At 48.2% G+C, this 24,224-nt stretch overlaps 3 protein-coding genes and 2 pseudogenes across 3 annotated transcripts in view; 3 read left to right on the forward strand and 2 right to left on the reverse strand.

Annotated features, from left to right (window-relative positions):
• Positions 1 to 12,371, reverse strand: part of LOC117189887 (ribonuclease P protein subunit p25-like protein) — a 57,627-nt gene extending 45,256 nt beyond the window's left edge. The window contains exon 1 of the mRNA XM_033394967.1: positions 12,271 to 12,371. The gene's annotated coding sequence lies outside the window, so the exon portion shown is untranslated. The remainder of the gene's footprint in view (positions 1 to 12,270) is intronic.
• Positions 1,081 to 4,098, forward strand: LOC117189888 (annotated as a pseudogene).
• Positions 9,741 to 10,301, forward strand: LOC117191674 (bicaudal D-related protein homolog). Its single transcript, XM_033396478.1, has one exon. It carries the CDS (start codon positions 9,741 to 9,743, stop codon positions 10,299 to 10,301), a length of 561 nt encoding a protein of 186 aa, XP_033252369.1.
• Positions 12,372 to 12,433: 62 nt separating the features above from the next.
• On the forward strand, positions 12,434 to 13,193 carry LOC117189885 (peptidyl-prolyl cis-trans isomerase H-like). Its single transcript, XM_033394964.1, has 2 exons — positions 12,434 to 12,593; positions 12,652 to 13,193. Exons 1-2 carry the CDS (start codon positions 12,510 to 12,512, stop codon positions 13,117 to 13,119), a joined length of 552 nt encoding a protein of 183 aa, XP_033250855.1. The 5' UTR covers positions 12,434 to 12,509; the 3' UTR covers positions 13,120 to 13,193.
• On the reverse strand, positions 13,117 to 14,614 carry LOC117189881 (annotated as a pseudogene).
• Positions 14,615 to 24,224: the final 9,610 nt, after the last annotated feature.

The following is a 24,224-nucleotide window of genomic DNA, read 5'->3' on the forward strand; positions in this document are numbered from 1 at the left end:
CTACGTCACAAGCTAGGACTGTTGCCAGGGATTCGTCATGGCGCATGCAACACCTGCTCCGTCCCATCGCTCTTTGCGTTAACAGATTTGATCAATATTTGGACAATTATTTGCCACTTTTTTGAGCAAGTACTTCAAGTGATTCCCCCATGTTTGATGCTTGCCCGAACCATCGGCCGCTGGAAAGTTTTGGCTATTTTGAAATCCAAGAGTTTTGAGAGAGAGCGTGTTTGTTCTTTTCTTGATATGGCAATCTGCACCTGCCTTTTTCCAATATGTTGGCCATTTTGACAGCTCCAAAAGTTCCCCAAAAAACAAAACCACAATATTAATTCAGGTTCGGCTGCCATTAAAGCAGCTCAGACACGATCAAAAGCAATTTAAAAATCGTAAAATGTATCTGAGCTAATCTGAGAAGAAGAAGAGGACATTGAGGTAGGCAAGAAATGAAGAAAGGGGTACCATGAGACAAAGATGTGTAGTCGTCAGATAAGTCAAGCAACAACCTATTATTTTTGTTGAGATTCCCCTAAAAGTTGGTGATTTTTATCGAGGTGCTTCTGAGGTGCGAACTATGTATTTTTGGACCGTAACAAACATAGCATACAATTATATGTAGATAAATACCCATTCGTACACCATTCAGTACAGTTTCCATTAATATGTCCAATTATATAGCAAATGGCGTATCACTCACCAAATAATTATGGGGAAAACCAAAAACCCTTTCACGCCAGGGACTTTTTTACAAAGCAAACACAAAAGCGCTGACGAGGCGTGCCGCTGGAAGCGACTGCGAGAGAACCGAAAGAAGTCGGCGTAATGACCAAAGCGGGTTTCCCAGCCACCCAGCATTCCGATCGCCCAATTCCCAATCACCGTGCAAGTAATTTGAGAGTGATCACGAGACAGTGTTCGTCAATAGAAGCGCTACTACGGCGAACACCTTACAGGTAGACGAGAGAGAAACAGAGCGCACGGCCGAGAGTTCCCGACGGGGCGGCCGCCACACGAAGCCCCAGAAGCACAGTTTCTATATAAAGACGAATGCAGCCTCGGTGTTCAAGTCATTGGCGCAAAGGAAGCAGAAGCTGCAGCGTGCAAGCACCACGGGACAGTGGGATAGTACAGTGTTCGAGAGAAGTTTGTGTGTGTTTCTGAAGTGTGTTTAAGCCCCCAAAGAAATAGTACATACAGCAAAAGAGAGCGTCAAGAAGGTGCAAACATTGCTAACAAGGGACAAAAGTGTTAATCAAATTGTTAAAATGAATGTGGAAGACTTTCGCAAATACGGCAAGGAAGTGATCGATTATATATGCCAATATAGCAGCAATATTGAAGAGCGCGATGTGGCTCCAACATTGGAGCCGGGTTACTTTAAAAAACTGCTTCCAGGTAAGAAAGAAATTTAAAAAAACCATATAAACTATTCGTAGCTGAAAGGATTCCGATTAGGATGCTATTCCGATTTCTCGGATGATATGCCCACAACTCTCAAAACTATTTGGTTTACACTGTGAATTTTCGTGCTGAAGTTTCTTCTTGCAAATCAGAATGAAAGGCTTATTTATAGCGCAAGTGATAAATTGTATACACTAATTAGCAAATTATTCCTAAATAAATTGGCAATGAATTCGAAAATATTTCGCTTCGCACAAAATAATTAAAGAAAGTCGAAGATGAAACGCAAAGCCACTCGAAAGCAAACTTGTTAAATCATGTTGACTAATTGCTCTGCAAAGGCAAGTGAATAATTTACGAATATAAACTATTCGAACAGCCTCAGCCGGCACACACCCACCTACAATAGTACTACATACCCCACAACAAGAGGCGCGGGCGCGGGCGTGGGCGGGGGATCAGAGCATAATTGGGGCACACACTCAGCAGCCGTCTTCGATGAAGTTGGCAGGCTGTGGCAGGCCGGGCAGGTCGGGCAGGCAGGCAGACTTCGGTGGTAGCAGGGCCGGAGGAGATTTCAGGCAAATTCCGCGCAGTTTGTTAAGTTAAATATTTACGCCAGAAAATCATGCCGGGCGTCGTCCACTGGAACCATCCGAAGTTCTTTGCCTACTTCCCCTCGGGCAACTCGTTCCCCTCCGTCCTGGGGGACATGCTGAGCAGTGCCATTTGATCGATCGGCTTCAGTTGGGCCAGCTGTCCGGCAGCCGCCGAGCTGGAAAAGATTGTGATGAACTGGTATGCGAAGGCCCTGGGTCTGCCCAGGCATCTCGGATGCCCCGGGCAGCACTGGCGGGGGGGCCCTCCAGGGCTCCGCCTCTGAGTGCGTCCTTGTCTCACTGATCACGGCGCGTGCTCGAGCCATCAACGAGCTAAAACGAGCCACTGTGCACGACAGCGTCTTCCTGCCCAACCTGACTGCCTATGCTAGCCGCGAGGCGCACTCCTGCGTGGAGAAGGCCACCAAGATGGCCCTGGTCAAGCTGCGCATCATCGATGCGGATGTGCATGGACGCATGCGCGTGGATCTGCTCAAGCAGGCCATTCAAAATGATGTCAACGCCGGACTGACGCCCTTCTTTGTGGTGGCCACGGTGGGCACCAGCGGAGGATGCGCCTTCGATGACATCACAGAGATCGGCCAGGTCTGCCGACAGGTGTCCAGCATTTGGCTGCATGTAGATGGTGCCTATGCTGGCAACTCCTTCATTCTGCCCGAGATGCGCGTGTTCTCAGCTGGCCTGGAATACGCCGACTCGTTCAACACGAATCCCAACAAGCTGCTACTCACCAACTTCGATGCCTCTACCTTGTGGGTGCGCGATGTGATGATTCTGAAGAGTGCGCTCAATATGAATCCGCTCTACCTGAGGCACGAGCACATGAGCGGCGTGGACTACAGACACTATGGAATACCGCTCAGCCGACGGTTCCGGGCCCTGAAGCTCTGGTTTGTCTTCCGCATATACGGCGTAAAGGGTCTGCAAGAGTACATACGCAACCACATGGCCCTGGCCAAGAAGTTTGAGATGCTAGTGCGGAAGGACGATCGTTTTAAGGTGCGCAATGATGTCCACTTGCCTGGTCTGCTTCCGCATGCGGTAAGTTGAGAGAGTTGTTGAGTTTTCCTACAATTCTTAATAACATTCCATTCCTCTGCAGAACTGTCAACGAGCCCAATCACACGCTGCTGGCCATGATCAATCACTCGGGGAAAATGCATATGACGCCGGCCAAATTCAATGGCTGCTATGTAATCCGATTCTGTGTCACCTATGAGCACGCCTGCGAGAAGGACATTCTAGATCCCTGGAGCCAAATCAAGTCCTTTGCGAAGGAGATCCTGCGTGACAATCAGCTGGAGATAAGATCTGCCCCGGCCTCACCAGAGGCAGAACGCACCAGTTCAGAGCCGGCGGCACCTGTGGCCGGCAAGCCGCCGATCAAGAAGAAGCTGACGAGAACCAAGTCGCTGCGCTTCTCATTCACACGCAGCATCTCGCGGGAACAGTACCAGAATCAGAGCGAGCATCTCGGGGATGGCGCTACGCCTATTTTCGTGGTGGACCCAAAAACACTCCAGCAGAACTTTCAGAAGGCGGCTGAGGAGAACGAAAGGGTCAATAACATTAAGAACGGAACCACCGCCAACAGCAACACGAAGCTCAAAGATATATCCGATGTGGACACCGACGAGGCGAGTAATTGAGTGTAGCCTCCGAGCAGGATTCCCCCGATTTACCTCGAGCTAGTATTAGTGTACTGTTGTGCGTGGAGCTGAGATGAGGCCTCTACCAATTAACGTTGCTGACGTTGAATTTAAGTACTTATTTATGCATTTAGAGCCTAAGTTTCGCCGCTGAATTTCATTCGATCTATCATGATCAAAAGCACATATTTATAAACATTTACTGGCATTTGACATGCTTATTTTCTAAAGAAATATTTAATTCGTTGGAAAGTTCTTTGAAAATACCTTTTGGGCGGTTTTAAGATCCCATCGAGAGAACAATGTCCTTAGCGATCGCTTCAGTCCCAGCAAGCCTGGCGGCTGTACGGAAACAGAAAAGCCCAATCATATGTGGGTGGAGGCTCGACCCGTATACATGTAGGAAACGAAGGAAAGAGAGAGACACGAAGCGGTCGTGTTTTCGTCGTGTCGTCGGGATAGAGCAGTAATCGGCTCTGAGAGAGCCGATAGCAAGAGAGAGAGATAGTCAGTTGTCAGTTCAGCCACGCATCAGACGTACACGCATATAATTATTCACAAACATACTTGTAAAACTTGGAGCTGTTATAATTTTAAGTCCAACATACTTATTAACTCACAGTATCTCGTTGCCATCAAGCAACTTAAACTACTACAAATTGGGGGCTCGTCCGAAAATAAGCCCAAGACAACAACATTTGCAAGTGAGATTTGTGCGTGTATTTGGAAATTTTGGCGAACACGAGGCTAGAGCTACAAGGAGACAAGCGGCACAGAGACGACAATCTGAGCGCGTTCGTTCCAAAGAGAGCAGAAGCGACAAAACTACGGCAGACGGCAGCAAACACAGCAAGAATCAAAACCTTCGTTGTTGTTGTTGTGCATTGCGTCTGAGAGGCTAGAGCTACAAGGAGACAAGCGGCACAGAGACGACAATCTGAGCGCGTTCGTTCCAAAGAGAGCAGAAGCGACAAAACGACGGCAGACGGCAGCAAACACAGCAAGAATCAAAACCTTCGTTGTTGTTGTTGTGCATTGCGTCTGAGAGGCTAGAGCTACAAGGAGACAAGCGGCACAGAGACGACAATCTGAGTGCGTTCGTTCCAAAGGAAGCAGAAGCGACAAAACGACGGCAGCAAACAGCAAGAATCAAAGAACATTGATTGTTGTTGTGTTGCACTGCGTCGGACGGAGACTACAACTACAAGAAAAGACAAGCAGCAGTTCATTTTGTAACAGCAGAAGCAGCGACGATTCGGGAAGCGACAACGAGTTATCGGCGAACGGCGAGAGCAAGGCAAGGCAACAAAGAGAGGACGGCAACAGCGACATCGACAGGCAAGCGAGATCTGGATGTGGTGGTGTGTGTGCGTCAAATTTGGAGTCTGGAAAGTTCTGCGCAGAAGCGAGAGTTAACAAGGGTAAACCCATAGTAAGGTGAGCGTTAACAGAGAAGCGATCGTTAACAGTGACGACTTTAAAGGCGTTTTCGAAGTCGATGTTAACTGGAAAATTGTTAACAGGCCAGCAGTAATAAGGTTGTTTAAGTTGATTTAATTACATTTTCTTAGATATAAGCTAATATCAATTATTTTGTATTTAAATCGTCACGATGCAAGTTGAAGAGATAATGACACTGAGAGTCGCAGATTTGCGAGAGAAGTTAAGAGAGCTTGCGTTGCAGACGACGGGACGAAAGCGCGATTTGCAAGATAGACTATTAATACATCACGGCTTTCCAGTTGAGGATGAAGAAGAGTCAGAGAATGAGTCCGTAGTAACAGCAGTGGATGATACCGTAGAAGTTCAACCAGGTACGCGACAGGCAGAGTATAAATCTTGGTTTACGCTAAAAGACGTGGAAGGTAGTGTGTCACAATTTTCTGGTTCTAATAACCCCGACATCAATCAATGGATAGAGGAATTAGAAGAATGCGCAGCTACTGTTCAATGGAGTCAATTACAATTATTCATTTATGCCAAGCAGTTGTTAGTTGGTGCAGCAAAATCTTTCGTTCGTAGTTTGCGTGATATTCGTAACTGGAATTCGTTGAAGGCAGCTCTGTTGGATGAGTTTAGTGTTAAACTGTCGTCCGTAGAAGTACATAGAATGTTGCAAAAGCGCCAGCAGAAAAAAGGAGAGTCGTTGCATGAGTTTTTGTATGCGTTAATGGAGATAGCCAAGCCAATTAAACTAGATGATGAGAGTTTAATCGAATATTTTGTGGATGGTATACCAGACGCTAGGGCAAGTAAGGCAATGCTGTACCAAGCTAGAAACTTAAAGGAGCTTAAATTTCAGATCGATGTTTACCAGAAAGCTAGAGGCGGATCCAAGCCGATGAGTAAGAATTGGCCGCTGAGTAATAAAAGTGAGAGTTCGGTGAAAGGGTCGATGGCAGAGAATTTTAGGAAATGTTTTAAGTGTGGAGACAAATCGCATTTGAGGAAAGATTGTCCCAAAAATGATTTTTGTTGTTTCAAATGTGGCCAACCAGGACACCGTGCTGCAAGCTGTAATGTCAAGGTCGAAACCAGACAAGAAAAGAGATCGAATACGAACATTATTCGAGATAAGAAAGTCGTCAATAAGCCGTCAGGTATTTTCACTCCATCAGGTTTGGAATTAAAGGATATTAAGTACGCGAATTTGGTATTCCAAGGTTTGATTGATACTGGAGCAGATTTGTGTTTAATTCGCAGGAGGGTATTTTTGAAATTTGGAAATCTTGAACTGATCGGCCAGGAGAAATGTTTAACAGGTATTGGAGATAGTCAAGTTGTAACTTTTGGTAGCTTTTCGATACCAGTGAAAATCGATGAGATTGGAATGGAGGTAGAATTTCATGTCATTCCAGACGAGGATATTGGTTTTGAAGCCATTTTAGGAAGGACTATTCTGGATCATGTGGACATGCAAGTTTCTAAGACAGGAACAAGATTTGTTCGTAGAGTTTGTGGCGAGGATAAAGATAAGAAACTTGATCAGGTAGCATCGTCCTCATGCGTGGAATTGTTTAATGAATATAAAGGCATTTGCATGTCAAGTATTGACGAAGTTGAGAAGGAGTTTTCAATTGATGTTGGTCATCTCAGTGAAGTACATGCTAGAGAGGTTAGGGGTATGGTAGGAAAGTACCAACCTCAGAGAAATGTAGATGCGCCGATAAAAATGAAAATTGTGTTAGTGGATGAGATACCAGTTTTCCAGCATCCGAGACGATTACCGTTGTGTGAACAGGAAATCGTGGACAAGCAAGTGGAAGAGTGGCTGGCTCAGAAGATTATAAAGCCAAGTACATCGGAGTATGCATCACCAGTAGTGTTAGTACCGAAAAAGAACGGTAGCAAGAGACTATGCTGTGATTACCGAAAGCTGAATGAGAAAATAGTTCGCGATAACTTTCCAATGTCACATATGGATACAGTGTTGGAGAAACTGCAGGGTGCAAAGTATTTCACCACGTTGGATTTAACGAATGGTTTTTTCCATGTGCCTGTAGAAGTCGAGTCTCAAAAATATACGTCTTTTGTGACTCAGAATGGTCAGTTCGAATTTTTATATGTACCATTTGGAATTTCAAATTCTCCAGCGGTGTTTACCAGATTTATAATGGCTGTGTTGAGAGATTTGGTAAAGAATAATGAAGCAGCAGTCTATATGGATGACGTTATTATTTGTAGTCAAGATATAGAAGAGGGTTTGTTAAAGTTGAGAAAAGTACTGAAGATAGCGGAAATGAATGGGCTACGTATAAATTGGAGAAAGTGTCAGCTGTTACGACAAAAGGTTAATTTTCTGGGGTATATAATATAAAAGAACACGATAAGACCAAGTGATGAGAAGACGAGGGCAGTCGAAAAGTTCCCAGTGCCAGTTGATAAAAAAACAGTGCAGCGTTTCATAGGATTGACTTCTTATTTCCGAAAGTTTATTGAGGGTTATGCTGTTATTGCAAAACCATTGACAGATCTGCTGCGGAAGGATGTTAAATTTGAATTTAAGGAGATACATCAGGTTGCGTTTGAACAACTAAAGGTAGCATTGATTAGTAGACCTGTTTTAGAAATGTACAACCCGAAGTTGGAGACAGAAATCCATACTGATGCATCAAAATGGGGGTATGGAGCCGTGTTACTGCAAAAGAGTTTGGAAGACAGCCAATTCCATCCAGTTCAATATATGAGCCGTAGGACTAAGCCATGTGAAGAGAAATATCCTGCTTATGACCTTGAGGTTCTGGCAATTATCGAAGCTTTAGCTAAATGGCGTGTATACGTTTTGGGTATAAAGTTCAAAATTGTCACAGATTGTAATGCATTTACAATGACGATCAAAAAGAAAGACGTTCCTTTGAGAGTAGCACGTTGGGCCATGTACCTACAAGATTTTAATTATGTTATAGAACATCGCTCAGGAACGAAGATGAGGCATGTTGACGCGTTGAGTCGTGTATCTTGTTTTATGGTGACCGAAAGTATAGCTCATCGTTTGAAAGAAGCTCAGCTAACCGACAATTGGGTTAAGGCCGTTAAAAGTATTGTGGAGGACAAGGAATATGAGGATTATTATATTCAGAATCAGATTTTGTTTAAGGATCCGGATAAGGAGCTCATCGTAGTACCAGCTCAGTTGGAAAATGAGATTATATCAATAGCACATAAGCAAGGACATTTTTCAGTTAAAAAGACACAAGATATCATTGAAAAGTCGTATTATATTCCGAAGTTAAAAGACAAAGTATGGCGCGTAATAAATAGTTGTGTCGAGTGTATCATTGTCAATGAAAAGACAGGAAAACGTGAGGGTTATTTGCAACCAATAGACAAGGGTGATAGGCCGTTACAAACGTATCACATTGATCACGTTGGACCAATGGAAATGACTAAAAAACAGTACAATTATATACTGGTTGTCGTTGATGGATTTTCTAAGTTTGTTTGGTTATATTCTACACGTAGTACAGGTGTTGAAGAGGTCGTTAAGTGTTTGGAAATTCAGGGGACTAGTTTTGGTAATCCGAACAGAATAGTGACGGATAGGGGTGCAGCGTTTATGTCCAATTTGTTTCGTGAATATTGTGAGAGAGAGAAAATACAGCATTTAATGATTGCCACAGGCGTTCCACGTGGGAATGGTCAAGTCGAAAGGATGCACAAGATAGTGGTGCCTATGTTGTCGAAATTGTGTCAGGGTAGTTCCGGTAGTTGGTATAAGCATCTAGGAAAAGTACAGCAAATGATCAACAGTGTTGAGCCGCGAAGTACCAAGGTAACACCTTTCAAGATATTGACTGGGCTAGACATGCGTATAGGAATGGATCCAAAAATAAAAGAAATATTGGAAGAATCACTTATCGAAGAGTTGAACAAGGACCGCGAAAAAATTAGAAAGGAAGTAGTTGAAAACATTGCACGGTTACAGCAGGAAAACAAGAAGAGTTTTGACTTAAAAAGGAAACTAGATAGACAGTATGAGGTTAATGAGCTAGTAGCTATCAAGCGTACTCAGTATGGTACTGGATTAAAGCTAAAAGGAAAGTATCTAGGGCCGTATAAGGTGGTTAGGGTAAAGAATCATGGAAGGTACGAAGTCGAGAAGATTGGGGATACTGAGGGTCCCTATAAGACCTCTACAGTTTCAGAATATATGAAACCTTGGCTAGACCCATCCGAGGCGAATGGTCCGTCAGGACAGCCGAATGTAGGAAACGAAGGAAAGAGAGAGACACGAAGCGGTCGTGTTTTCGTCGTGTCGTCGGGATAGAGCAGTAATCGGCTCTGAGAGAGCCGATAGCAAGAGAGAGAGATAGTCAGTTGTCAGTTCAGCCACGCATCAGACGTACACGCATATAATTATTCACAAACATACTTGTAAAACTTGGAGCTGTTATAATTTTAAGTCCAACATACTTATTAAATAAATGTTACTCGTTGCCATCAAGCAACTTAAACTACTACATACATACAACTCAACTCCCTGGTGGACTCTCTGAAAGTCAGCCAAGACGATGGCTCAGGTCCCAGCTCTGACATATCGCTGGAATTGGAGTGCAATGATTGCGGGCACATGGCCATTGAGTTCCAACTGGGTATGTTCTCGGCAATGTCTGATGTTCTGACGCGATTGCTGCTCAGCCTGGATGCGGGCAACTCTAAGAACATGCTAGACCGGACATGTAACCTTGTACTCGAGCAGGAGGATGAGATAAAGCGCAGCCATCAGCTTATAAAGCAAATGGAGGCTAAGGTCACTGTGACCGATGTGCAGCTGCGGAATGTGAAGGAAGAGCGCGATCAACCACGTGGGGATCTGGAAGACCATACGGATCGGCACCGCGATGCGGCCAACGGGCGACGAACCAAGGCTGAGTTGGATCTGGCCAGGACCCGTGTTGAACTGAAGCAGGCCAACAGCCAGCTACTGAAGTCTGTCCAACAGAAGGTTCAGCTCTCGCTGCAGCTGGAGCAGTGGCAGATGGATACGCATGAGCTGATCGACGTGCAGATGCGCTCCAAACTGCTCGAACGTCCCGCGCTGGCCCCAAAGACCCCCACGTCTCAGCCCAGCAGTGCAACAGCCAAACTGGCCAAGCGACAGTCTAGCTACAAGCTCTGGAGTTTATTTTAGCGGTAACTCGACAAACCCAAAGCCGCGCTAAAAGCTTTATTCTAATTTTATATTCTTAATGTAGAGCGTGGGGCAGCAGTGAATATTTAAATTTGAATATTTATACATACAACTGTGACGGCGCTTCGGCCGGGGTATGCTCGTCGCGCCGGGCTCCACAGAAATTTGTTTGATCTCTGGGTGTGGTAGCTGAAAGAGAGTCTCGTGGTTCAAGAATAAGGCGGGCTTTGAGCGGTAATAAAAGAGATAGAGTTATTTTTATTGTTCTTAAAGGTACAAAGTTTGGTAGTGGCGCGGGTGTTTTTCTGCCGGCTCTTCCTTCGGCGTCGTCCTTCGGGTTGGCCGCACGTGGCGGATGGTTGCGTGCGGGTCCTGGTAGTCTTCTGGTCGGTGTCGGTTGAGGTCGCGGAGGTCTAATGCGCTCCGAGGGGAAGAATGTTGCGGAGGGTGAATGCGCTCCGAGGAGAAATAATGTTGCGGAGGGTTAATGCGCTCCGAGGAGGAATAATGTTGCGGAGGGTGAATGCGCTCCGAGGAGGAATAATGTTGCGGAGGGTGAATGCGCTCCGAGGAGAAATGATGTTGCGGAGGGTGAATGCGCTCCGAGGAGAAATAATGTTGCGGAGGGTTAATGCGCTCCGAGGAGAAATAATGTTGCGGAGGGTTAATGCGCTCCGAGGGGAAAGGTGGCAGAGGTTTAATGCGCTCCGAGGAGGATTGGAGGATCGCTGGGGCTGCTGGTGGCCACGGCTGCTCTCCACGGGCCGGAGCCGAACTGATGATGATCGCTCTGGCGGAGCCCCTTTTATTTCCGAAAAGCAGCTGATCGTACGGTCTGTCCCTAGCGCGTTGTGCTGAGGGGTCCCTAGCGCGTTTGTACGGATCGGCTGAGAGTGTGCCCGTTGGAGCTTGGGTTATGGTCACACTTGGGGCAGTCAGCTGTGGGTGAGACCGTGGGGGCTGTGCTACGGGCCCATTGGTGGTGATCAGCTGTGGTTGGTTTTATGTATCTTTTATTGTTTGTTTATTTATATTCATTTCTTATGTAGCAGGTCTTCATGTATTTGTAGCTTATGTTCTACTTATCCTACTAATACTTATTTTATAGTCTTCATGGCTTATCTTGGTGTTTCTAGTGATATTGTTGTGGTGTTTGTGGCGCCGGCGCTTGGTCTACCTGGCGCTGGGCGTCACACAACTTGTTCATTACTTTTCCGCTTAAACGCTTGTAAAATCAATCCTTGTGTAAAAGCCCCTTTACGGTGTATACATATTTCTTTGAGACAATAGAGTCTAGAGAAATGTGACGACAAGGGCGCGCCCAGTATTTCTCGGGTGGAGCCGAATTGTTTCTGTTAAGCTGGGTCGACACCAATTTGATACGAACAAACCATACTAGAGCATGTTTTTTTCCAAAACGCATAGTATGTTACATATGTACATATATGGCTGGTATCACTCTCTTCAATCGAAATGTAGTGCAGCACGACGATTACCCTGTGTGCACTCTTGCAGTATCATATGCAGAAAAACTTAATTATATGACAGCCTTAACAAGACCCAGAGGTCATGCTGCGATGCTGCGAGAGAAAATTGCATTGGGCCTTGGTAAAAAAAAAAAACTAATTCGAAAATCACAACACATGATTAATAACAAAAATAAATTTGTTGTACTAATAGGCATGCTGAAGGCGGCAGCTGACCCCAACCCTTCCCCCAGGGTACGCCTTGGAGTGGCGATTCATCAAAATATCTGCACGTGAGCAAATCTAAGTGTAAGTTAAGATGAGCATAGTTTTAATGCTGGCAACCAGGCTGCAAATGATAATTAAAACTGTGCACGGGTCAAAACTTGCCTTAACGAACGGACAATGCAACGAAAAGTTTGACATTTTAGATTGTTTAATTAAGAAATTCTAGTAATACGTATATAAATAAGTGGAAGTGCTGTTGGCTAAGCACGACTTACCACTTTCTGATTTAAGATTGATAACTCAATTCAACAACTGAAATCCGGAATCAACACAAAATTATAAACAAAACACACATGTTATTCCAATCGATAGAGCCGGTATTTGGACTATCGGTAGTGTATTACAAAACATCGGTATTTCTGGTGCGTATCGATTCATCGCAAAAATGTAAACAAAACCCTGCCGGCACGCGAACTTCTTGCATTTGTTAAGCGATTTGCATTTTATAATTAAAATGCCCAACTGGAACCAAATTCAGTCCCAGCTGCGCAGCTCCAACAACCCAGTCGTATTTTTCGACATTGCCGTGGGCACAACCGTGAGTAGAGGCACATTTAATTAGTTGACTTATTTATGTTAACCAACTTTGCATGCAGGAAATCGGCCGCATGATCTTCGAGCTGTTTGCTGATACAGTGCCGCGGACAGCAGAAAACTTTCGACAATTCTGCACAGGAGAGTATCGTCCAGATGGTGTGCCTATTGGTTACAAGGGCGCAAGCTTCCACAGAGTAATTAAAGATTTCATGATACAAGGCGGAGACTTTGTCCAGGGCGATGGCACCGGCGTCACCTGCATCTATGGCAACACATTTGGCGATGAGAACTTTACCTTGAAGCACGACTCACCTGGCCTGCTGGCCATGGCCAACAGCGGCAAGGACACTAATGGCTGCCAGTTCTTCATTACCTGTGCCAAATGCAACTTCCTTGATGGCAAGCATGTGGTATTTGGACGCGTACTTGACGGCCTGCTGATAATGCGAAAGATTGAAAATGTTCCCACGGGGCCCAACAACAAGCCCAAGCTTCCAGTTACGATTTCGCAATGTGGACAGATGTAGAATGAATGTTTTTGGTATTGGATTTTGTATAAATAAATAAATGTTGCTATACAGTATCTGTAAACAAAGCGTGATCGAAACGAATTTGTTATTTTCTAAATGTCCTTGTTGAAGTACGAAGAGTAGCCGCCCGACAAGACCTTCTCCTTTCGCAGTGTTCTGCAGTCCTCGATCATGAAACTGAAAAATAAATAAACTTAACTTAAAACATAAGCATATAAAATATGGGACATTTGAAAACCAACTTGTAGTAGAGCGAAACCAATGGGACTGTGGCAAAATGCCACAATGCATGGGCATCGAGAATCCAGCAAATGGGCGGAAAGTCCAACAGCTCAAGGCTCATTGCCAAAGCAAAAAGTACATAAAAGCGAAGAATCCTCCAGAAGTAGGGCCGCCGAGTGCGCACTCTGTGACACCAGATGAACCAGCCCACGGCGGACAGAACTCCGGTGGCAATATTCACTTTCATATTGAAGGAATAGTTGAATTTGACGACAATCAGGTAGGCAAAGTAGTTAATGTAGTAGGAGACAATGGCCAGCGTGATCACACCACGTAGGAACAGCGAGTATCGATGAAGCATTCGCATCACCATGCAGTAGAAAGTGCAGAGCACTATAGAATAGGCAAAAGCATAATCCAGCAGTTCAGTCAAGGGAAAAGCTCTCGTGTGGAATATTGAAGACCAGATCCATCCATTGAGACACGTCTAAAAGGGCAACATTAATTAGTAAAAATGGAATTGTTAAGGCGTGGGGCCTTTTACCACTCCGAATATATGAGCCATCATGTAACATGGGCTATCTGGACGCACTTCTCGTCGAAACTTGTGCAGCATTCGGAAATGCATGATAAAATTTAACATTGAGAATATGACTGAGGCCGGCTCCTGCATTCCAAGCATTCTAAGAAAAGGCCATTTGCCATAGAACTGTGGTATGGGCCACGCTCGTTCCGCAAAGGCAGCCACAGTCCGCCACATGCAGCCATACTGGCACTCATCTGCCCAGCTCTACTGAAAGATCTGATCGAATATCGACTGCTTATAAAAGTTCACGGCCTGCTCCTGTATTTCCAGGCCATCTGCGAAAAGAACAACGGTTGGTCAGGTGCACTCTATTACATGTATAGTTAATTACCTGCAGAGCAGTTGGTTCGCTCGCAGTTTTTCCGGCAGTTGTGAAAGAATTGAGTACGGTCACCATTGGAGGCATGGCACAGAGTAATGGCCCCGACCAACAGCAGGAATATTGCACTATAATTAAGACTAAGCATTGTGCTAAAAGCATTTAAATTGCATTTTTTGGTTTGTATTTTGTTGACGGTTCAAGTTACCATGCTACCCTTGAGTAGCGTGGGATTATATGGCCGCCCGCTTATGTGAAGGTGGAAATTGCCAAGTCAGAGAATAGTAGATTTTTGAGTACTTGTTATAGTTTTACACAAATTTCGTCGATGAAGTCAATTAAATTAGTTTGATAGGCGCTGATGTTTTGTTTCCTAGAGATGGGAAGTTTTGCCTTGTTGTGTTGTACCACCACTAACCGAATAGTATTATACATCAGTTCATACATCAAACGTGTCGCAGAGGGAACAGATAACAGCTTTTTTTTATTTCCCACGCCCAAGTGTATCGCACCTCCACCCACCCTGCCCATTATTATACCCGATACTCAAAATGAGTATTGGGGTATATTAGATTTGTGGTAAAAGTGGATGTGTGTAACGTCCAAAAGGAATCGTTTCCGACCCCATAAAGTATATATATTCTTGATCAGCATCAATAGCCGAGTCGATTGGGCCATGTCTGTCTGTCCGTCTGTCCGTCCGTCCGTCTGTCCGTCTGTCCGTCCCCTTCAGCGCCTAGTGCTCAAAGACTATAAGAGCGAGAGCAATGATAATCTGGATCCAGACTTCTGTGATATGTCACTGCTACAAGAATACTTCAAAACTTTGCCCCGCCCACTTCCGCCCCCACAAAAGGCGAAAATCTGTGGCATCCACAATTTCGACAATACGAGAAAACTGAAAACGCAGAATCGTAGAAGATGACTATATCTTTTAGAGTGCAAAATCTGAACCAGATCGTATAATTATTATAGCCAGAATCAAGAAAACAATTTCATTTTTTCTCGCCCTGTCTCTCTCTAACACACACGTAGCATAGCCGGCTTTGCTTAGAGTAAAACATTAGCGCCTAGATCTCAGAGACTATAAAAGCTAGAGCAACCAAATTTGGTATCCACACTCCTAATATATCGGACCGAGACGAGTTTGTTTCAAAAATTTGCCACACCCCCTTACGCCCCCGCAAAGGATGAAAATCTGGGGATATTCACAAATCTCAGAGACTATTAAGGCTAGAGTAACCAAATTTGGTATCCGCACTCCTGTTAGATCTCACTATAAAACTTATATCTCAAAATTTCGCCCCACCCCCTTCCGCCTCCACAAAGAACGAAAATCTGTTGCATCCACAATAGTGAGGATAGGAGAAAACTAAAAACGCAGAATCATAGATAATGATCATATATATCAGATTGCTGAATCTGAATCAGATCAGATCATTTTTATAGCCAAAAGGAACAAATCAATTTGCACTGGCTACGCAGCCCCCGACGTCACGCTCAGACTGATTTTCTGTCTCACACGCACTCTTTGTCGTGTCGTTTAATATTAGCGGCGTCTGCCGGAGGAGAGCCATACCGACTTAGTATCGGGTATAACTGTAGAGTTGCGGTCTCCGCAGCAGCTCACAACGTTCCCCCTCGTTTATTATCATCCCAGTGTACACGTCACGAATTTTGGGAATCAAGGAGCCGCTTAATGTTTTCCTCGTCAGAAGCTTATACTTCGCGAAAGCTTATACTTCGGGGCGTGCGTCACATCGTAAATAAATCTTTTGAATTCCGGTTCTTCGACCAACCGCAACGCGTGATGTCCATTCGCGATCATGCGTACAATCGGGCCATCGGTGTTTTGTCGGATAACGGGCTCCATAGACGCCGGGTTCTTGCTCTTTAAATGGTGCCTTACGTTGCTTTGACATTTGGAACTCAAAACAGATTTTCAATACTTGCACTTGGCTTCTTGGCGTCAAACTTCCTCGACATGATTCAAAATTTCACTATACTTTCGAATTAGCGACATGCTAAATTTTTAAAAGAGTAAGCAGCTGTGAAGGTAATGAGCAAATATGAGCAACAACGCCCTTTGAAAATGCCCTTTGAGGAGCAAAATTCATCAAAAAGTGAGTAAAGAACAAGTGAGAAAAATAGAACAAGTAAGCAAAAACGAACAAGTCAACAAAATAGAACAAGTGAGCAAAAAGAAACAGTTTGGAAGGAACATGTTCAGTTGCTCACTTAAGTGAACACCTTTTTTTCACTTACTCATGAGCAGCACAACACTACCGGAACATCAAACAATGAAGATTCTTCAGCTAAAAATTCAAAGTCTGACGCACAACAACAACAAACAGCTCCTCAACAGGGACGAACAACGAAATAGATATTGTCATTCTCGCAGAGATTTGTGTGTTTAACAACGGCTACGGCGGGGTAGGCATCTACCATACAATAGAAAAAACAAACGATTTGTCATCGTAAAAATAGAGAACTACTTCGAAATTTTAGGAATTAAGACATTGAACATTCGACAATATTCTTAGCATATACGCTAAAAGACATTTTCAGAATTCAAATCAGGCATAAAAAACTGTTACGTTTTCGCACTAACCATACAGTATATAGATGAGCCAGTCCATAGAAAGAACATGTCGCACGTTGAACACAGAATATCCCGTCCCATAAGGTTCGGGTCTGGCGTTCGGTTACCGCCGCGTCATCATGAACCCTGATGCAATTATACAAGGTGGTCTCGTCGGGAGCCGAAGTTCGTTCGTGTTGTCCCTTATCGTCAGTGCATGCTTGCTTGTTGATGATGAAGGTTGTTCACGGACGAATTTTTTGATATATTCTTAGCCCTTATGTCCCGACAACAACAAAATTATAAAAAGCATATAAATAAAATACCACAGAATTAGAAGTAATCTTTATATATTATGTAAAAGAACATTTTAATATAACTAAAAATGTTGAAGAAAAATTATTAATGGCTGCATAAAATTTAAATATTAATATATCAGTAAAATCATTTTATTTTAAAATTTTAAAACCCACGGGCCTGCTAAGGGTTAATCAACATCAACATATACCGTCTCACTCAAACTCACTATACTATGTGCCCTTCACTCGCACTTATTGCTAGCATACGTTAAGGGACTAACTTTTGCCGACGAGACCACCTTGTATAATTGCATCATGGGCTGCCGCTTCGCGGAGCGTCCCGAAGCCGGGAGCTTCGGGAGCTTACGGTTAGAGATGGGGGTAATGTGTTGGCCCGGTGGGGAGTTGTCACCGGCTAACGGTTCGTGTCTCGGGAGCTTATGACTAAACGCGGGGCAATGTGTTGGTGTGGGGGGGCGTTCTTATCGGCTAATTGTCTGTGCTTCGGGAGCTTAAGGTTCAAGGTGGGGGCTATGTGTTGGTATGGGAATGTGGGATTGGCTGTCGTGAAATGGTGAGCGAAACGATATGGGGAAGGAGTCTCTTTATTGATGGTACATTTATCGTATGCATTCTCTGTTCTTAAGGCTAAGTAACGATATATTTAAGGGAAACTAGAGATATAAAAAGGGAAAAAATGAGGCGGTGACGATCCCGCGATGCAGCGCGCTGTGACGAACCTTCTTAAGGTTCGTTACACCCCCCCCCCCCCCCAGACAGGAGCGGCCCGGGATCGCTTGTGGACCCGGTAGCACTGGTCCCAGGACCAGCTTCGGAAACGGAGCCTCTCCGTTTCCAGTAGCCGCTGGTGTATCTCCTCGATGAGGCCCGCCGGTAGGGCTCGGCCGGGGGTGTTCACCTGCCAATCTGCCGGCGCGATTACCCACTGGGTGGGCTGGTTTAGCTCTTCGATCAGGGAGAAGTCCGCTGGACTTTGCCCCTCCCGCGTAGATTCGGCTTGAAGAAATCGTAGGATTTCCTCCAAGTCGCAGTCCGCCAGTAACTCATCCTGTCCTTCCCACTCTATAGTTTGGGGGGTCGCCGCCCTCTCCTCCGCAGCGGGTTGTTTCACCCGCTGTCCGGCCCCGTTTCCATCTCCTGTAGTCCAGGTGGGCCATTCAGTGGGAGGGCCTCGCGCTACATTCGCGTGATGCGCTTCGGCGTGTGTCGGCGTGGCCGCCGCTGGCCCTTCTGGAGGATTGGGGCATCGGGGAGGATCCGATGCGGGCGTCGCCGGCCGCACTTCGGCGTGCGTCGGCGTGGCCGCCGCTGGCCCTTCTGGAGGATTGGGGCATCGGGGAGGATCTGATGCGGGCGTAGCCGGCCGCGCTTCGTCGTGCGGAGGGCTTGCCCTGGCTGGGGCGGCCGGTCCGGAGCGGTAGTCGATTGGTTCCGCGGCTTCTTGGAACGTCCTGAAGAACGCGTTGACATTCCGGCCGGGAGGGAAGAAGACGTCTACGGACATCTGGTGGTTACGCGTGACGCGTAGCCCCAATGGCGTGACCGTGTGGTGAAAGGTCTCCGTTTCGGCTATGAAGTGCCGACCGTAGGGTTCCTCCTCTTCGCTCTCCCCGTCGTCGTAGTACGCGTTGTATGGTTTCGGTGTGTACCGCTCCAGTCCCCTCTCGTGCCGGTAAATGCCACGGCCGGTTCGGGGATCGCGGCGCTAGTGATAACCGGCATCTTCGAACTCCTGTTCGAACATCGGCGCGTATGATGGCGACTCTGGTTCCGGGAAGCTGTGCTGGCTAGAACCGGCATCTTCGAACTCCGCCCTGGCTCCGGGGAGCAGGGCGCGGCTCGTCGTTTAAACGGCGGCGGCGACCACAGGTTCTCTCGACGGAACCCGGATGGTCGGCGGGAGAACAGCGGGGGGCTGTCTCGGGGACCCTCGTGGTCCGCTGGCCCTGCCTCGTCGGCGTCTAGCTCCATATCCGCGTATATGTCCCCATCGGAGGTGTGGGGTCGCTTGCGGGCTCCGATCGGATTTCGGGCGCCGATGGGCCGGGTGTAGGGCCAGCTCTTATCGCTGGGCTCGGCCGGCCTCTGGGCCCTCTCTGTTGTTCTGACCGGTTCGTCATTGGCCGGCGGGCTACGGGGGCGGCCTCCACGTCTTGTGCTGTATATTCGTTCCGAAGGCCTTGGGATTTAAGGCGGCGGTATAGCACCCAGATGATGACGCAGAGAGGGATGGCGACGGCGAGGGTGAACAAATAGGAGGCGGCGCTCCTTATCGTCACCGTCTCCCTCAGGTCGTCGATGTAGTTTGAATTTTGCAGGCTAAACTCCCGTAGGAACGGCAAGCTTAGCTTTTCCTTGTGTGCCGTTACGTTTATTCGAGTCATCGCCGGTACCACCGTCTTTCCTTTGGAGTCGCCGTTTTGGTCCCGTTAAACGAGACCCGGTGGGAATACGTAACCAGGTACGATCCCGAGATTGCTTGGGTGGTCCCCGCCTCATCCACAACGGTGAACCTTGCGTCGTTGACGATGATGGTGCCGTGGTCTATCACGACGATCGGATCCAAGTGACCGGGCGAGGTCGCGCAGTGTGCGACGGACCCGGCCACCATCTGCTGAGCGCAGGTGATCCGCTCGCGTTCTCTGCAAAACGTGGCGCCGATGGTGGCTTTGCAATCCCCAATGTTGAGGGTCTGGGGCCCGCATTCTGCCACGATGTATCCCTCGCTGAAATCCAGTATCTTGTTCTGATGTTGGACCGGGAAAATACGCATTTTCTTACAGACCAGCTTCGGTTGGGGAAACTTGATGAGAAAGTGGAGTAGGTCTGCGCTCTGGAAGACGCTAATGTTTGAAACTTCTAGTAACTCCACTAGGCTGATGTTAGCGAGGTGTTGCTCGCTCAATTCCTTAATGTCAGCGCCGTCCAGAAGGGCGGGGCCGTTATAATGATCCTGTTCCGGGCTATTATGGCTTCGGCCGGTCGGCGTTGTCCTCCTTGGCAATGTGGTTCACGAGGCGGGTCAACTCGTTGATCCGGGTTTGAATCCTGGAGTTGATTTCGTTTTGGCCACGGCCGGACTCCGCCAGCTGCTTTTGATGGAATTTGACCTGCTCCCAGCCGTCGAAGTTGGGCGTTCCGGCCACTACCTTCAATGCTGTTCCGAGCAGGTTTATACTCCTTGTTCCCCGACGGTGGACCCTTAGCGTGGCCACCATGTTCTTGATGTGGTCCAGGTCGGCCGCTATCACTTGCGCCATCCGGTCTAGACTAAACAGCTGTGCGGCTTGTTCCGTTTCGACGACGTAATCTTCGTACGAAGTCACGTTCGTAGTGTGGTGCAGGTATCCGTGGTTGGCCCAAATGATGGCGTCTCCGTCCGCTATTGGGATATAGTCCGCGTTAGTGTAATCATTCAACTTGACCAGCGCGCGCGTCGAGGTTAGCAGAGTGAAGAAAATCAATAGCTCCTTCATGTTGTATGGTTTTGTGTTATCTTCGGATGCGTTTGGGGTTGGGATCGATTCGACCGTCCGGCTGTGGTGGCGGAATGGCACTGATCGGTGATGGTGGGGTCTCGGACTGCAGAAGACGCTTGTCGCGGGCTACGCCGTCGGCCGACCTAGTGTCGGTACCTTTCGGGATCCGGGCAGTCGTCGCTTGCCTCGCTCGTGTTTTCCGCGGCACGGGCGCCCTTTCTCCTCCTTTCTCCCCCTTTTCCCTTCATTTCAGCCGGTACCTGTGTCCCTGTCGTTGTCCGGCGCTTGTTCGGCGGTACCTGGGTCGTCTGCCTCCCCGGCACGTTCGTCGGGTTCGCGGTCGTGGAATTCTCTCAGATCGTTGATGTTGGCGACCTTCCGTTTCCGGCTGCTCGGGTGCTGCAGCTGAACGATGTTCGGCGACGGGAAGCCCTTCACGCGATAGGGGCCGTCAAATTTAGCGGCCAGTTTTGCCGCGAAGCCTTCGGCGGCGTTTGAGAGGTGGTGCTGCCGTAGAAGTGGGACGCCACTGTCGTCGGCGAAGGTTGTAGTGCCTCCCTTGTTCTTGGCTGGCCCTTTGAATGTTATTTCTGACGATGGCGAACACTTCTTTTAGCCTGGTGGCCTTACTCATAGGAGCTTCCTGGGCGCTTCCCGTCCCCGGCGTGACCTCGTCGTATAAGGCGCCGGACAGTCGGGGCTCTCTTCCGTGTAGGAGGAAGGCCGGGCTGAATCCGGTAGTCTCTGAGACGCTCGAGTTGATCGCCAGCGTCATTTCTGGCAAGAGTTCGTCCCACGTGTTTTGGTGATCGTCCACGAATTGGGCGATCATCGTCTTCACGGTCCGGTTTGCCCTTTCCGTCGGGTTTTCTTGTGGACAATAGGGCGCGGTGTGTTGGAGTTCCACGCCGGCGGTGTGCAGGAAGGTCTTGAACGACCGACTGGTGAACTGGGTGCCATTGTCACAGACAAACAGCTTCGGAACACCGAAGCTACTCAGTATGCGTTCCTTGAAAGCTCGTTCGAGGCTAGACGTCGTTGCCTTCTTAAGGGGCACCAGTTCGACCCATTTGGAGAAGGTGTCAAAGAAAACTAGCAGGATGGCGTTCCCCCGCTTGGATCGAGGTAACGGTCCGACGAAGTCGGCGCACAGGGTGGCGAAGGGTTCCTCGGCCTTGCCAGTGAGCATCTTGCCCACTGGCTTGCGTTGCGTAGCCTTAAACTTCTGGCAGCTCACGCAACCGCGGATATATCGCCTCACGTCGCGATAAAAGCTCTCAAGGGTGTTTAGCCATTTCAGTGCGAGATGGTCGGTCATCACGTCGAACCGGTATCCTTCCAAGTAACAACGCAATTTCCGGATTGCCCATATGACGGCCAGGCATTCTTTGTCGGTGGCCGAATAATTCTCCTCTGCCTTGTTAAGGCGTCGACTGACGTAGGCGATGACGCGTTCCTTCCCTTCGATCTCTTGGGTGAGGACCGCGCCCACACCCACGTTGCTCGCGTCGGTCTGCAGGGAGAATTTGACGTTGAAGTCCGGGCAGGCGAGCACCGGGGCGGTGGTGAGTCGTATTTTCAGTTCGTCCAAGGAGTCCTGTTGTTCCTGTCCCCATGCCCATGTTCTCCCTTTCTTTAGTAGCAATGACATTGGTTGCACTATGGTGGCGAAATTGGGAACGAATCGACGATACCATCCCGCCATGCCTATGCATTGTCGCAATTCCTTAAGGTTAGTGTGCGGTCTCAGGTCTTGATGGCCGCTATTTTGTCAGGGTCGGTATGAATGCCTTCCTCGCTGACCATGTGACCCAGGTATTTTATCCGGCGTTGGAAAAATACACATTTGTCCGCGTTGATCCGCAGATCCGGCGCAGTCGCGCGAAGACTCTCTTGACGTTGTGCAAATGTTCAGCGAAATCCTTGTCGACGATGACGATGTCGTCCAGATACGCTAAAGCGAAGGGTTCCATGTCTGCGCCGATGACAGTGTCGAGGCTACGCTGGAACGTGGCCCCCGCGGAATGTAACCCGAAAGGCATTACCTTCTACTGATAGAGGCCTCTTCCGGGCACCGTGAACGCCGTGGCCTCCTTACTACCATGGGCCATCGGTATCCGTTCTTCAGACCCAGCGTGGTGATGAACCGCGCGTTTCGGAGTCTTTCCAGTATATACATAGTTGATCCTTCGGTCCGGGATCGAACGTTCGTTTAGTTGCCGATAGTCCACACACATGCGCCACCTCCCGTCCTTTTTGCGGACGAGGACAATAGGGGCGCTGTGGGGACTTCGCGAGGGCTCGATCAGGCCTTCTGCTATCAGCTGGTCGACCTGCTCGTCGATGATCCGACCCATGGCCGGATTCTTTGGGTAGTACCGTTGCGCTATGGGACGCTGGTCCCTCATAACTATCGTGTGCTCCTTGAGGTCCGTGGTCCCTTGGAGGCCTTCGAGCTTCGGCAGCTCTTCGTCCAGGAATTCCTGGACTTGCGGCGCCTCGTCGGGAGGCCAGGGATCGGGGACTCTTTCTGGCTCCTCTTCGCTTAACCGGCTGGTTCCGGGAGCGGGGGTCTGGTCTCGGCCCTCGGGGAGTATGGTCGTGTCGAACGCGCTTGCCGGTTCGATCCCACGAGGGTACTCCCTTACATTAGCGACCACCGGGGTAGTGTCGGGTGCAGGCAGGGCATTTTCGGGACCCCGGCTGAATATGTGGGTCGCGTCGTATTCGGCGTGATGCACGGACATGCGGGTCTCGATGATGCCGCTAGTACTAGACTAGTGGCTCGTTCGGGTGACGCAGATTTCTGCCTACTCTAGTAAAACCTTCGGCGACGCGGGGAGGGTGGCTCCAGCAGCGCCCCGTGGCGTTGGTGCTTATCAGTTGGTGTTCGACCACGGGCACATTCGTGCCCCGGGTGGTGTCTCGCCCCGTGGCGTTGGTGCTTATCAGTTGGTGTTCGACCACGGGCACATTCGTGCCCCGGGTGGTGTCTCGAGTGGCCGTTGCTCCTATTCCCGGTTCTCGGCTGGGAAAACTTCGGGCAGTAAGGACGATTTCGGATTTGGGAGTTTCCGTTATCGAAAGGGCTGTGTTACCGCGCGCGCTCGCCGGGGCGGCTAACGTGGTCGTTGTGTTCGGCGCTGGCCCGCTGGGCGATCGTCGCCGCCGTTGGGGTTCGATCGTTGCTCCGGGCTCTCCACCGCTCGTCGAGGACGTTGGACCGGGGGTCCTGGTGGGTCTGTCCGCATTCCTTCTTGTCTTACCCGGGATTGTGCCCTGGTTGAACGACCTGGGGTCTGGGTGTTCCGTCGGGGTCGTGGGCTTCGTGTTCCCGATTCCTTGTTTGCGTGGCGTGTCGTTCGTCGTTTCGTAGGCGCGTGTACCGGGGTGTGCACCTGGCATATTTGTTGCGGGGCGGCTGTCGCGGAGTTTGAGGAGGGTGGTGCCGCACTGTATCGTTGTTTCGATGGCGCAGAGGAAGTCCATCCCCACGATGACCTGCTCTAGCATGTTTGGTAACACTAGGAGCGGTATCTGTACCTCGCGTTTGTCCAGTTTAACGAACGCCAACAGAATTTGCGGTATTTCGCGT

This window comes from Drosophila miranda (genome assembly GCF_003369915.1).
Source record: "Drosophila miranda strain MSH22 chromosome Y unlocalized genomic scaffold, D.miranda_PacBio2.1 Contig_Y1_pilon, whole genome shotgun sequence".
Lineage (NCBI taxonomy): Eukaryota > Metazoa > Arthropoda > Insecta > Diptera > Drosophilidae > Drosophila > Drosophila miranda.

What these genes read in the sequence shown, in the direction of transcription:
- LOC117189885 (XM_033394964.1), top strand. Translation starts at nt 12,510, where the DNA reads ATGCCCAACTGGAACCAAATTCAGTCCCAGCTGCGCAGCTCCAACAAC. An exon ending in ACATTGCCGTGGGCACAACC is followed by an intron (nt 12,594 to 12,651) that starts GTGAGTAGAGGC and finishes CTTTGCATGCAG; the next exon opens with GAAATCGGCCGCATGATCTT.
- LOC117191674 (XM_033396478.1), top strand. Translation starts at nt 9,741, where the DNA reads ATGGCCATTGAGTTCCAACTGGGTATGTTCTCGGCAATGTCTGATGTT.